The 15,840-nt window shown below is 41.0% G+C and overlaps 1 protein-coding gene across 2 annotated transcripts in view; it reads right to left on the bottom strand.

The window, feature by feature from the left end:
* UBE2R2 (ubiquitin conjugating enzyme E2 R2) overlaps positions 1–14,300 on the bottom strand; it is a 113,511-nt gene extending 99,211 nt beyond the window's left edge. Inside the window, exon 1 of one of the 2 annotated variants that reach the window (XM_023627482.2) lies at positions 13,914–14,300. In XM_023627482.2, coding sequence (XP_023483250.1) covers positions 13,914–14,090 — 177 coding nt within the window. In that variant the 5' untranslated portion in view covers positions 14,091–14,300. Of the gene's footprint in view, positions 1–13,345; positions 13,892–13,913 lie in introns of those variants that run through there. The other variant, XM_070248772.1, reaches the window with a different exon arrangement.
* Between the last annotated feature and the right edge of the window lie 1,540 nt (positions 14,301–15,840).

Genomic DNA, 15,840 nt, shown 5'->3' with positions numbered 1-15,840 from the left:
TTCTACGTAGTATCATTTACAAAGCAAAAATAGATCTCCAAGTCCAACAAAAGGGAAAAGGTTAAATGATGGATAGTGGTGAAAATGTTCAGAATACGTTAAGTTAAAAAAATAGGTATACAGTATGCAATTTCTTTTGATGAAATATAGCATATTTCAGAAGAAAATATACTAAAAGTATTATTTCTGGATAGCATTATTACACATGACTTTTGTCTTCACAGTTTCAGGAAGTTTTAAAACTTTCTACAATGAACATGTGTCAACTTAAAATGGGATAAAAACTTTATTTTATTAAAAAAAAGTTACTACCACTCACACAGCAAAATACAGGTACTTCTGTATTAGCTTGTACATTATTAGCATCAAGTTTGTTTACAGGATATGAATAATCCACATGATAATGTTTTAGGAGAGTTTACTCTAAACCCTACAAATTCTTCTATTCTACTTGTCATGACAGTGACAACACGATTTTCTCTATGCTTGCCTTCATGTTTAACTTTGGACAGAATTCTACGCACGTTAATATTTTAAATTACACCATTAATGAATGACACATACGGAAAAGATATTTGCAACATGTAATACATCTGACAAATGACTAAGTCCCTTTATGCAAGCAGTCTTTATCTTATTTAAAACGAAAAAATCTAAAACAATGGGCAAAGGACAAGTATACATAATTTGCATAAATATTACAAAAGGCCAGCGACATGAAAGTAAGCTAAATTTCATTCAAAATTAAAAGAAATAAGCATCAGAAAGGCTGATTTATCAGAATTGCAAATTTTATAGTTTGACAATACTCATGTATGTTATAGAATATAAACATATTTTTGAAGGGTAATTTGATTATCTAGTAAAATTTAAATACACATACCCTTTAATCCAGCAGATCCATTTACAAAAGTATAAAAGATGTGTAAAAATGTCCCTTTCAGCTTTGTTTATAAGAGTAAAAAACTGAAAACAATTGTCCATGAATAAGGGAATAGCTAAATAGTTAAAATACAGCCTTAACAATTGGAATATTGTGCAAGTTACAAATAATGACATAATCCATAAATATTGATAATTGAATGCTCTCCAAGATAACCTGATAAGTCTAAAAAAAAGCAATATGCAGAAAAATATTTATAATATAACCACATTTATAGTTTAACAATGCATATATATGTTTGTATATAAACAGCACATTTCTGGGGAATTACACAACAAATAGTTAAATGATTTTCCAGGGAGAGAAAGGACTTTCATACTGAACTGTTTTCCTAAAGAAAAATAATAAATGAACGCCCTTAATATCATGTCCCTCATTACATCTTTAATGTTAAGAAATTTAAATTCCTGTATGATAGGTTAACTCCATAATGAACTTAGTATTTTTTCCCACCAAATCAACTAACCTAAATTTAAATAGCTCCAAGCTGAAGATGAGATATGACAAGGTCTCGCATGGGAAGGTTTATAAATTAAAGCAGAGAAGAAATAATGTGGAAAAAATAGGTAGCTAACTAGGTCTGGGGCTAGAACGTTCCATGATTACTTTATAACAAATGTCTGATGACGTCCAGTGTTAGAAACACAGTAACTTTCCACTACTTTTAGTACTATAATAATATCCTTTCGTTTGTAATAAAATATATTATCACCAGTCCAATAGTGAATTCATTAAAACTGAAGACAGTAGTTAAGCAGTTGAACACATTCAATTACCAACAAATAAATTTCTTTTTTAAAAAAGAGAGAACAAGTGTTGGTGAAGACATAGAGAAATTAGAACCCTCATAGACTGTTGGTAAAATGGTGCAGCTACTTTGGAAAACAGTCTGGCAGTTCCTCAAATGGTTACACTTAAGAGTTATCATATGACCCAGTAATTCTATACCTGGGTAAATACCCAAGAGAAATTAAAATATATGTCCACAGTGCAACTGGTATACAAATGTTCACATCAGCATTATAATAGCCAATTAGTGGAAAACAACCCAAATGTCCATCAACTTTGAATAGATAAATGAAACGTCCATACAATGAAACATTATTTAACAATAAAAAGGAATGAGGTACTGACACATGCCACAACATATACGAACCTTGAAAACACTATGCTAGGTGAAAGAAGCCAGTAACAGAAGACCATGTATGATTCCATTTATATGAAATGTAAACCTATACATTTACAGAATAGGCAAATCTACAGTCACAGAAAGTAGACTGGTTGCCTACGGATTGGGGAGAAATGAGGAGTGACTGCTAATGGGTTTAGGATTTCTTTTTTGGGTGATGAAAATGTTCTAAAATTGATTGTGGTGATGGTTGTACCACTCTGTCATTATACTAAAAACCACTAATTGTACATTTAAATGGGTGAATTTTATGGTATATCAATTATATCTCAATAAAGCTGTTGTTTTTTTCTAAAAAAAAAAAAAGAGGAAGGGAAATCTATTCAGTAACTCTTAAGAGGCGTATCAATCAAATGCAACTGTGAACCTTATTTTGTCCTTGATTCAAACTAACTTAAACGTCTATCTATGAGACACCTGAGGAAATATGAACACTGATTAGACGGAGGATAATACTAAGGTATTATTGTTTATTAAGTGTAAGAATACTACAATTACGTTTTTTAACTTATCTTTTAGGGACTCCAGCATAAGGATATGATGTCTGGGGTTTACTTTAAAACAATCTAATTGTGGAGAGAGGGGGTAAGAGGGAGAGAACCTATGAGCTTATTCACAGTAAACTGAGTCTTAAAATATAAGTTGGAGTTCACCAGGCTAAAGAGGGCAGGAGAAAAATTGAAACGGGCATTCCAGACAGATAACAGCTTAGGCAATGGCACTGTCAAAGAAGATCATGAAGGGCTTTGTATGTCACACAAAGGAATTTTTAGGGGCCAGCCCAGGGGCGCAGCGGTTAAGTTCTCATGTTCCGCTTCTCGGCAGCCCCGGGTTTGCCAATTCGGATCCCAAGTGTGGACACAGCACCGTTTGGCAAAAGCCATGCTGTGGTAGACGTCCCACATATAAAGCACAGGAAAATGGGCATGGACGTTAGCTCAGGGCCAGTCTTCCTCAGCTAAGGGCTAATCTTCTTCTTCTTCAAAAAAAGGAATTTTTACTTAATTTTTTGGAAGATGAGCTGACAGCTTCTTTCTTTTTTTTTTTTGTGGGGACAAGTCAAATTAGAGATTTAGAAAGGGTTAGTCTAGTGATATCATAGACTGGAGGGGCATAAAACAGAGTAAAGAGGCGACTGTCACTATCCAAGTGAGTACAACTGAGCATGAACTTACACAGTGGCAGTAGGAATGAAGAGGAGGAGCTAAATACCAAAGACATGAAGCACTAAAAATAATCGGATATGTAGCAAGAGGAAGCAGAAATGATCTGAAGTGGTTTCCAGCTTCAGGCTTGTGTGACTGGGTAGACACTGTCCAATATCCAAGAGAGTGAAGACAGCAGAGGCTTATGGGAAGAGGTAGAGTCCAGTGTAGTGTTTACGTCTTTAGTGTAAATAGGACATACTGGTGGAAACGTCTAACAGGCAGGCAAAAACTCAAAACAGGTCTAATTAGAGAAGCAGACTTAAAAGTCTTCAGGACATATCTGGTAGCTGGAACAATAACCCAGGGGAGCTTGTTTGGGACAATTCACACACCATAGAAATTAAACCTATTTTACAAGTTCCCTCCCTACTCCATCTTGTTAAGAATTAATTCATTCAAGGTATATACATGGGCAAGATGTGCTTAATCTTATATTTAGAAGGCTTTATATATATTGAGGAGGAGAAAAACTACACATATATTTGCTAAACTTGACCAAAATTATTATTTAACAAAATGCATACATGCAGTGTGTTATCAAAACACAAATACAGCTATAAAAATGTACTTTTCTGGGGCCGGCCCAGTGGTGCAGCAGTTAAGTTTGCACATTCTACTTCAGCAGCCCGGGGTTCGCCAGTTCAGATCCCGGGTGTGGCCATGGCACCGCTTGGCAAGCCATGCTGTGGTAGGCATCCCACATATAAAGTAGGGGAAGATGGGCATGGATGTTAGCTCAGGGCCAGTCTTCCTCAGCAAAAAAAAAAAAGAGGATTGGCAGCAGTTAGCTCAGGGCTAATCTTCCACCAAAAAAAGGTGGGGGTGGGGCCACCCAGTGGCGCAGTGGTTAAGTGCGCACGCTCCACTTCTCAGCAGGCCCGGGTTCGCCGGTTCAGATCCTGGATGCAGACATGGCACTGCTTGGCAAAAGCCATGCTGTGATAGGCGTCCCATATATAAAGTAGAGGAAGATGGGCATGGATGTTAGCTCAGGGCCAGTCTTCCTCAGCAAAAAGAGGAGGATTGGCAGCAGTTAGCTCAGGGCTAATCTTCCTAAAAAAAAAAAAAGTACTTTTCTAATTATTCTGATTCTTTTAATGTATCAAGAACCATAAGAACACTCATAACATTTACAGTTACTAAAAATTCTCCACTTTTTAAGACATTCTGCACTTCTAAACTGCACTTCTAGTCTGTTTTTAAAAGATCTAATGTTAACTGATATTCTAAAAAGTAAGGGTCAAACAGAACTGAGTTTAATTGTTGTTTTCTTCATTAGATTTTCCAAATGAAGTTAAGTAATCTTCACCTTCATGGGACTACAGAAGTCAAGGCTGGTATAGCTAGCAGGTTTTGCTGATGCCTGTCGTTATTGCTGCTCCAAAATTCTTAACCTCTCTTAAATAGGTTTTATAATATTTAAATTACAAGAGGAGCCCTATACAAAGATCCTAATTTGCTATATTACTATATAACCAAGATTTCAATCTTAATTATTGTCTAGCTAAACCTTCAGTCACCAAGACCATCAGATCTAATTGAGGCAACCTGGCAACTATAGATAACATGTCACTGATGGAAAAACCCAAATAAAATTCAATTTCTTCCCAAAAGGAAAAGCACAACTAGAGGAACTGAGCAGTCCAAATATTCAGCCACTAGTCTACCACTATGTTCTAGACTAGGGGTTGAACAACCAAGGCCTATGGAGAAAATTCAACATCAGTAATGCCTTGAAATTGCATGCAGAATTTGGAGGAAGGGGGGCTGTCATGCTCAAAGGATGTGAATCTCCCAAAAGATTAAGTATTACTCTTTTAGCTCAATGCCAAATGCTAAGGAAATTCAAAGATAAGTAAGAGCCAGCGGCATTTCTTAAAGAGCTCATAATCTAAGAGTTTATTTAGACTCACACTACCAGGTTTGGTCACAGCAGAGGAAAAATTTTTTAAGCTAGAAATAAGTGATTTCCTCAATACAATACTTATATGTCCTTAGTAATTTTTCCAGTTTTACCATTTACTAGCATCGTTTTTTTATTTAAGGAACCTCTCTGTACAAAATTTATTCCACAATTTACCAATAAAAAAATAACTTCGGGGGAGGCCCCATGGCCGAGCGGTTAAGGTCGCACCCTCCAACTCAGCGGCCCAGGGTTGCACCAGTTCAAATCCTGGGCACAGACATGGCACCGCTTGTTGAGCCATGCAGAGGCGGCATCCCACATGCCACAATTAGAATGACCCACAATTATGTACCGGGGGGCTTTGGGGAGAACAAGGAAAAATAAAATCTTTTAAAAAAAAAAAAAAAACTTCGAAAAACACGGTTATAAAAGAAAGGTGAGGACTTAGTTAAAAACTCAGGAAGTGCTCTCCTCATTTTAAAGCCCTATTAACATAAGATTCCTTACATCTTAATCTGAATTCTACAGAATTTCAATATCTTCAGTAAGACTTTTCTTTGTCTAGCAAATCTTCTGTCATTCTTATTTAGAGCAAATATTGAAACATGATTAACAAATTCCAAAGAACTCAGAGTAGAAACCCTGAGGACACAGTTATTATACTTTTTTTTTTTTTAACATTAGCCCTGAAGTTGTTCCACAGGGCTTAATCCTTAATGGCTTAAATACATCATTATTCTCATCCCTTTTTAGCCAATGGGAGAAACAGCAGTTAAAGTGGTAAGACCAAGATAGGCCTTCTTAAGTAATAAGTGTTTTGTTTTTTTTAAACTCAACTACCAGAACTCAAATGAGCTTTGCCCCCTTCCACGTCAGAAGGGTGGCTATACACCCACTCCAACAGTGCTACACTGCCACTGCTCAAAAGAATTCAGAATTCCTTTTCTGAGAACTGCCTTCAGAGCCTATTGTACAACTTCTTAATGAACTTATCAGTGGCAAATCTTTACTACTTTAGTATGGACTTTGTTTTGTTTAACATCCAAAAGTGATTCAGATTCAACTTGGTAGATAAGGTAAATAATCTGAGTTAATACTATTTTTTAGTAAAAAATGGCATATGACTATAAAGTATTACACAAATTTTACCTGTTCCTCTAATAATTTCAAAATAAAAGTTTCAAATTACACAAAAAATATTCTTTTGAATAATAAAACTCCTTTTGTTTTGCCTTATAAGTAACTCCAAAACCAGTTTTCTAAGCTTTAAGTCATTCTGTTTCTCTAAAGGATTACTACATATCGTCCAAGTTTTTGTAACTTTGCCAATTCTTAATAGTATCTTATAAATGGAGCCATGGTTATTTTCAACAAGGTAGTAATCATTCACTGTTTACAATCCAAATTACTATGTATGCTAATAAGTGAGCAACACAATACAAATTATTTCAAGTATTTATCCCTCAAATTAAATATAAACTGCCCATGCAGCAAATATAGCAAAGCAGATAACTAAAGAATTATGAAATCTGGAAATCCAAATACAGAACAGACTAAAACTATGGCACTGGAGCCAGCCCTGTGGCCGAGTGGTTAAGTTCGCACGGTCTGCTTCGGCGGTCCAGGGTTTCACTGGTTTGGAACATGGGCGCGCACATGGTGCACTGCTCATCTAGCCATGCTGAGGTGGCGTCCCACATGCCACAGCTAGAAGGACCCACAACTAAAAATATACAACTATGTACCAGGGAGCTTTGGGGAGAAAAAGGAAAATAAAAATCTTAAAAAAAAAAACTTTCTGCAATATGATTTATCATTCTCTAATTCAAGTAATCCAAGAACACACAAAAAAATTCCAATTTTTCCAATGGATTTAAGAGATGTAATCGGAAGACATCATAACGATCTCCCCCCACAATTTAGAGGGGCAGATAATTACCCTTGTGACCTTTACATTTAAGTGAAATTTAAAATAGTTCCTTATAAAATGTTCCATAAACTTAATTTTCTTAAAATTCCACTTTCATACCTTCAAACATCATCCTAAGTGGTCAAAGATCTCAGTAATAGAATAACACAGGCTTTAGGGTCAAGCAGTCTAGCTTTACAACTTTCTAGCTGAGGACCTCTGGGTAAGTTAAATGAGCTCTATGTGACTCAGTTTCTCTCTATATAAAACGAAAGTAATAGTAACCATACCTCATAGGAGGATTATATGAGACATTCTATATAAAGTATACGGCACATAGTAAGCACTCAATAAACGTTAGCTAGTAATACCTACATTACTGTACTAAGGGTAGTAGCGTGTATCTGGAATTAGATACGGCATTCAAAGTTTTAGCATATTTTGGGGCTGGCCCCGTGGCCGAGTGGTTAAGTTCGCGCGCTCCGCTGCAGGCGGCCCAGTGTTTCGTCGGTTCGAATCCTGGGCACGGACATGGCACTGCTCGTCAGACCACGCTGAGGCAGCGTCCCACATGCCACAACTAGAGGAACCCACAACGAAGAATACACAACTATGTACCGGGGGGCTTTGGGGAGAAAAAGGAAAAAATAAAATCTTAAAAAAAAAAAAAAAAAAAAAAATTAAAAAAAAAAAAAAGTTTTAGCATATTTTAAGTGCTCACTCTACTTACCGTGCCAATAGGTTCACAACAGTAACCCAATGTATTATTTGTGTTATAACAAAAACATCTGTATATCTGTTATTAAAACAAATCAAGATTTTTCACAACAGTAACCCAATGTATTATTTGTGTTATAACAAAAACATCTGTATATCTGTTATTAAAACAAATCAAGATTTTTTTTTAATTAATTTTTTTTTGAGGAAGATTAGCCCTGAGCTAACATCTGCTGCCAATCCTCCTCTTTTTGCTGAGGAAGACTGGCTCTGAGCTAACATCCGTGCCCATCCTCCTCTACTTTCTATGTGAGATGCCTACCATAGCATGGCTTGCCAAGTAGTGCCATGTCCACCCCTGGGATCTGAAACTGGCGAACTCCAGGCCGCCAAGCAGTATGTGCACACTTAACTGCTGTGCCACCGGGCCGGCCCCCCAAGTAAAGATGTTTAAAGTGGACTATTCACTTTCTATCTTAAATACATATTCCAAAATCTAAATTTTCCAATTCTCATATTGAAGAATATTTAAATAATATCAAACCTTGGCAATCTGAACTAAAATTACCCCTTCAATTTAGTATCTATCATTCCATTTACTTCAGAATTAACTTATTTAAATGTACATAAGCATGAACTATGAGTAACGATTTCTCAATGAATAAAGTTGAAATAAACTAGTTCTGTGTTGTCAGAACACATTCAAAAGGCTCCATCTTACTCAGACATCTATGTAGTTGTATGTGAAACAGTTCAAAAGAAGTTCAGGGACATAAAGCATTAAACCTTTTAAATATGACCTTTCAGCATGATGGAGTTCTGTAGTCCTAAACCCTGAATTTATAACTCTTCCTGACTGTTATTTTCTCATAACTAGATTAGCAGAGGTGGACCAATTTGTAGGATGGCCTCTTTTATTTCACCTGTCTCGAACAGACAGGTTCTTCTGGAACCTTAGACTACAACCATTAATATGAAGTTGTAAAGATGGAACAGAATGTTCTGTCTGGTAGATCATGGTTATGTTGACAAATGTTCTAACTGGCCTTAAAACTTTAAAAGCTTTTGATTTTAACTACCATTTACAATTGCATCAGTAACACCTAAGTCTCACATTTCTGTATTTTAAAGTGTGCACAAAGATTTTTATGAAGATCATTCATAAAAGCTCTAAGGTTACGAATACCTTGTACTTTCTCTTAGTATCTATAAGGCGCTGACTCTTCCTACAGTGCTTTGCCTGGGATGAGTGCTCAATAAACACTGTTTACTAACACAAATCTCTGAAAAGAGGAATCAACATGCTGCAAAAAAGTATTAATTAGGGCCCAAATCCTTCGTTCAAAAAGAAATAATTCGGGGCCGGGCCGGCCCGGGGGGTGCAGCGGTTAAGTTCGCACGTTCCGCTTCTGCACAGCCCGGGGTTCGCCGGTTCGGATCCCGGGTGCGGACATGGCACCGCTCGGCAAGCCACGCTGTGGTAGGCGTCCCACATATAAAGCAGAGGAAGATGGGCACGGATGTTAGCTCAGGGCCAGGCTTCCTCAGCAAAAGAGAGGAGGACTGGCAGTAGATGTTAGCTCAGGGCTCATCTTCCTCATACCACAGCGTGGCTTGCCGAGCGGTGCCATGTCCGCACCCGGGATCCGAACCGGCGAATCCCGGGCCGTGCAGAAGCGGAACGTGCGAACTTAACCGCTGCGCCCCCCGGGCCGGCCCCGAAATAACTGTTATTTTATCAAATTTAAGACAATGATGCTGGCATTTTAAAAATTTTTATCACAAGATTTCAATGGAAGGTTCTCTCACAACCAGGTCACAAGCGCCACGTGGCTGATGGCAAGTGTAAGACTTCACAGATTCTAAGACACATCTCAATTTCAGACAAGTTAAAAACTAGAAAAATATGCATTATGAAATCAACTTAACAGGGTAAAGGCATAGTCTATAAAATACTGAGGTGCTATCATTTGACATGAAAAAAACCAAAATGCTAAAATTTCACTTAGCCCGCAAAGCCACAGGACATTAACTATGTTTCCATTTACAATGTTACCTTAGCTCACAGCACTCAAGACAAGTTCAGCTTCCAGAAAAGGTTACAACTAAAAGCCTTAAGAGGCATTCTCAAAGCGACCGGGGAAAAATTAAAAAATAAGAAATTTTTAACTGACTGAAAGACTCATCATACAATTGCTTAAAAAAATAGCATTACCTACACAATCTTAAAGTTGTTTAATTTTGTCTTTAAGTTGCCTATCCAAATCCCTTAAAACAGAGATTCTTAATACATCAGTTAACCCTTTGAAAATGTATACAAACTAGTCTGTGTGTGCACATTTTTTCCCCTGGGGAAAATTCATCCATTTCTCAAAAAGATTCATATACCAAAAAGACTAAAATTCACTTTCTTAAAAGAACGGTTTTAACTTTACATTAAGAACTACAGAGTCATAAAAATAGAGTACACTATAATCTGAAGGACACTGCCAGGCACAAAGGTTAAGTTTGGTGGGCTGTTTGGTTGGAGGTGGGGGGGCCGGGGGGCCCCACACACACACAGAAAATAGATTAGTTTATTCTAGAACAAATGAAAATGTATACCTTTTATTTTAAAAAACAACTATTATTTAATAAGTTCCTTAATATAAATCGAAGTGTTAAGTCTGATAAAGAAGCTGCTATTAAGGAAAACTTTGAGTATATAACAAATACTTCCTAAATTATCAGTTTGGAGTTTTCTAAAAATGAAACACACCTATATTTAATTCTCTCAATCAGATTACTGAATAAAGTCAAAACTACAAAAAGCGAAGTGCAGTACTTCAAGCTTTCTATAGCGTTTAAACTTCTATGCTATGCACATCATGAAAGAGACAGGCTTTCTTTCTGATCTCTAGACTCACTGCTATCATGCTTTTAGATAAATAATGAAGGAGTTCCGAGAAGGTTCTATACCAAACCAGTCACACTAAGTTATGATCATTATCAGGAGTTATTTGAAAAGATAGTTCTTTTTAAAGGAATGGGGGTGAACTTGTAAAAAGTCATCATTAACAGCTGACTTGATCAACAATTTATTCTTCCAGTAACATAATAAAATTCCAACTTGCTCCACAGTAGCAAAATTAAGTTCAGAGGTGTTCTCGGTGTTCTAAGCCATCTCTTACTTTGTATTTTGTAATCATTGATGCCCCCCGCCCCCAGAGGAAAAATTCAAAGTAGCAAAGAAATTCAGTTGGTAAATCAATAAGATCAAGAAACTGGACAAAACGATAACAAAGCCAAAAATGATTTTATAATATGCAGAAAAAAAGACTCAAGAAACTACCTTTGCCCAACATACATCCAAACCTTCCCCCCTCAAAGCTAAGAATCACATGGATTTGATATTTAAAAAACAAAAGTAGGATGAATCAAAAAAATTTTGTGAAATACAGGTCTTACAAGTCTCTACCACAACAGATGCCATAGTCAAGAGACTGGAACCAACTATTTCATGGTGAAAAAGATCAGTTAGAAGTCTATTAATATGTAAAAGTTAAAGGAGTTAAATAAGAAAAATTTAAAGAATGGCAGTCCCACTGCCTTCAGAAACTAATTTGCAAAACAGAGAAAAGAGTTTAATTCGAAAACAAACTATACTAAACGTTCGAGGACTATCATTTGATAAGAGAGAACAGTGGCAGAGAAAGGTCTGTGCCAACTTTTAACTGCAGCTGTAGAGGAACACACTAAAAGCCTTGTTTTAAAACAAAAGCAGTAAAATAAAAAACAATGGTTTTAAACCTACCACCAGTGCTAACTGCTCATGACTATAAATTTGCCTTCTTCCAGCAAAGGACCTTTGGGATAAAAGGCCATACAATAAGGAAAAAAGTAGAAGAAAATGAAATTGAACAAAATTCTCTTACAAGACTAAAACATAAAACCTGTCTAAGAATTTTCATACATTTTTTACATGTGACAAAGGTAAAAACACTCAAAGTTTAAGAAATCTAACACATACAACGAAACTGGAGATTAAACTATTCCTTTTAAATAGCAATGAAATTAAAAAGCTTCTAATTTAAATCACATATGCTACAGAGAATCTTCCTTCCATACTGCCTATTCCAAACTGAGGGTTCTCCACACTCCTTTCCAGTTATTTCAGCAAAAATATTACAATTTGCAAGCCATTATTTCCTTTCATTTACAGTTTTTATTTTGTTTTTAACAAACTACACTGGAGTAAGATTATTCTAACTAGTATCCATTTACCCTATCAATTGTCTCAGACATGATACTTTTTGGAAATTAAACTTTATTTCACCAAAGTTACCCAGTATATTATGCTAAAGAATGTTTTGCTAGAAAAGTTATCACAAAATTCCATTTTGTGCAACTAATTGTCCCAGTATCTATAAATGAAAATTTATACAAGAGAATGTTCCTAAACATGGACACGGCAATACTTTCTTCAATCTGTCACTAATAACTTGTATGTTTACTTAGAGACTTTAAATATCTGCATCTGAAAAGTATGGTGACTACAAAAGATAAGTACACATGGGAAGAGTACCCTTCTTACACAATATTCTAACATGCTTTTACTAGGTATTCAGTGACTATCACAGGCGTGAATATTAAACATTCCCCTATCAATTCTTCACATTTTCCACAAAGTTGACCCAATTTCAAGCCTGAAACTGAGGCTTCTACCTTTAGAAGGGTAGAAAAACAGAAGTAATTGGGTAGTCCTAAAAATACACATCATAAGTACATGACTAAGATATTCATTTAAAACTTTTGCCAAGTTAGCCCCTCCCTTCAAAACAAACTAAGACTGACTCACTGCTCTACTTCACTTAATTCTGGAAATAAAAAAAAAAAGATTAAATTAAATGGATTCTTAAGCACTCATTTCCTCTGTCTCTGCCTCCATCATTTAAAATATTCAATCTTCAACCTGTGATTCGTCCCTTCAAAAATGGTAAAATAAAAACAAAAACAAAATTCTCAGTGTCTCCAAGCTATCCACCTTGGAATAAATTTAAAAAAAAAACAGTCACTGGTTTCAGGAATGGTAATAACCACTGTTGTAAAATTATGGAAAACAATAGAAACAATGTCTATGGTTGCTAAGGAGCCGTCCTACTCAGTGAAACCCTCTCACCTCCGATGATACTTTCCCCTCTGGGACCATCCCATTTGCTCGAGTCAAACACCTGAGCAAAAGGTTTCAATTTTTTCTCCCTAAAGTGGGAAACTACCAATCTCCCTATATACCATGTTCCACCCTCTGTAGCTATTTCTACACGTGGGGGGGGGGGGGGGGAGGCAGTCAAGTTGGTGGCAGGGTGAGGACAAAGGGCATTCTGAAACAGCACTGAAGTAAACAGAGAACAAGGACAGAAAGGGGGGTAAATTAAGTTCCCCCCAGTGGATCAGGGCAAGAAGACGCAGGGCCCCCCCCCACCCCCCAGCTTACCACCCCTAGGTTCCTCGTCCTCCTCACCACCCACTGGAATGCCAAGTTGGAACCACCACCACGCCAGAAGCCCATCAAACGCTCAAAATGTCAGGTCACTAGGCGGCCTCTGGAATGACAGGCCAGTACCCCTCCCCCACCCCCACCCCCCAAAAAATAAAGACCCAATCCAGTAAGGGCAGGTCACTCTGCCCTCTGGGGCAGTTCCAGCCGGCGCAGGGATGGTCCTGATGGGGGGGCGGGAGGGAACGGACACACAGACCACCTCTCCGCCCGCACCCCCTCAGCTGGGGAAACAAAACAAAGACGGCCCTCCTCCTCCGGGAGCGCTGCCCTCCCCGGAGAGGCTTTCCTCTTTCCCGGGGCCGGCTGGCCTCCCGCCCCCGCCCCCATGACAAAGAAAAGGCCCCGGGTGAGCCAGGGCCTTCCTGCCTCCACGGGCGGGGGAGGGGGCTGCCGAGGCGAGGAACCCCCCTCACCCGCGCTCCCTCTCGGCCCCGAAAACTGCCGAGCGCGGCGCGGAGCGGGGCCTCGGCGGGGAGGCCTGGGCCGGGGTTGGGGGGGGTACCTTGAAGTAGCCGCCTTCGTAGAGGGTGTTGGGGGGTCCGAAGATGGCCACCTCCCAGTTGTAGAGGTCGGACTCGTCCACCAGGGTGATCCGGAAGCCCTCCACCGGCTCCTCCTGCAGGGACTTCAGCTCGAGCATCAGGGCCTTCTGCGAGCTGGTCATCTGCTGCTGGGCCATCGCGGCGGCGGCGGCGGCGGCGGCGGCGGCGGCGGCGGGCCGGGCCCCAGTCCTCGCGCACCGGCCGGGCCGGACCAGGCCCCTCCCCTCCGCTCCTTCGGCCGGGCCGCCCCGGGCCCCTGTCTTCACACGCCCGGCGGGCCGGACCAGGCCCAGACGGCCCGTGGGCCGGCCCGGGTCCTCCTCACCCTCGACGCGGGCCGGGCCGGGCCCCCCTCCTCACGCTCGGGCCCGGCGGGGGAGGGGCTGAGGGAGTTGGGGGAATCCGCTCCCGGTCCCGGGCCTCCCCCCCCCGGAGGGGGCCTCAACCTGGGGGGGGGGAGAGGAGGTGGAGGCGGAGGACGGCGGCGGAGGGCCGGCGATGGTGAGGGGAGGGGGCTGGGCCGGCCCGGGGCGCCGCGCTCGCTCGCCCTCTCGTTCTCCTCGGAGGCCGCCGGGGCCGAAGGGCGCGCGGGGCCGAAGGGCGGGGGAGCGCGGCGCGCGGGGGTCTCGCGGCGGCGGAGGAGGAGAAGAGCGAGAGCGCCGCGCGCCGCGGGAGCGACGGAGCCGAGAAGAAGGAGGAGGGAGGGAGAGAGGGAGGAGGGGCGCGCGCCGGCAGGGAGGGAGGGAGGGAGGGAGGGAGGGAGGGCGGCTCTCGGCGGCTGGCGGCCCGACGCGCGTGCGCGTGCGCGCGCCCCTCCCTCCCCCTTCCTCTCCCTCCTCCTCCTCCTCCCACCTCCCCGCCTCCTCTCCGCCGCCCGGCGCGGTGGCGGCGCTTTGTGACGCCAGCGCGTGTCCCCCACCCTTAAAGGGCCAAGCGACTCTGGGGGCCGGGGGTGGCCGCAGGGGATGCCCTTGGCCCTAACGTGAGGTTGTGCGGCTCGACGCCTTGGTTCCCAAAGCGCGCCCGGGAAGGGACCTCTGGTCCTAGAGTTGTCAGCGCCCTCCTCCCCCAAGTGTATCCACAGGCCTCCGCTCTGGTCCCGTGCAGGCCTCTCCTCGTGACACACAGTCGGCCTCCCTGCACTCAGTAGGTGCTTAACAAGGATGTGCTGAGAATGTGGGTGTTATTGGTGGGAATAAGCGTCCTGGCATCGTTTCCCTCAGGTTCGGCCCTGACGCCAGTGGGTCCTTGGAGGGCAGTGTGTCGCCCGCTTGGGAGGGTGGAGGGCAGTTTCCCATCTAAGAAATGGGGAAGGCAGATGGACCGGCCTCTACTTCCCTTCTTAACTGCAAAGAGGAAGTTGTGGGAAGTAGAGAAATAATAATACACACTGAGCCTGGGTTCCTGGCCCTTTTCTGTGTGATTGGGGCAAGTGCTCTGGCTATCCCTCAGTTTACCCATTTGTAAAATGAAGTCTGGTGGTTGAACTTTGACCCTCTAACAGATGCTCTCAGCTTTAAGGTCCAACCTGGAACTGAGGGACTTTTAAAATAAGCATGACTGAAGTGAGATGTGGAGACAGTCTTCAATCCCATGATTTAAAAGACCCCTTTCTCTCAGGAAGGCATGTCCTATGACAACTGCTTAAATGTTTCCTAGAAAAGCCAGGATACTGTGAGAGTTCCACACTTAGAATTTGGGGATCAGAAAGATCCTTGGTTCCAACCCTGGCTCCACTATTTAGATTACCTCTTCCTTTTTCATCAGCTTCTATGAAAAAGGGCTAATTATACCTAACCTAAGCAACTGTAAAGATTAAATGAGATCATCTATATACAATGTTTAGCTCCATGACTGGCACATGGTAAATGATCTATAAATAGAAAC

Source organism: Equus caballus, chromosome 23 (genome assembly GCF_041296265.1).
Source record: "Equus caballus isolate H_3958 breed thoroughbred chromosome 23, TB-T2T, whole genome shotgun sequence".
NCBI lineage: Eukaryota > Metazoa > Chordata > Mammalia > Perissodactyla > Equidae > Equus > Equus caballus.
The sequence above is the reverse complement of the archived record's forward strand: the minus strand, read 5'-3'. Positions and strand labels throughout refer to the sequence as shown.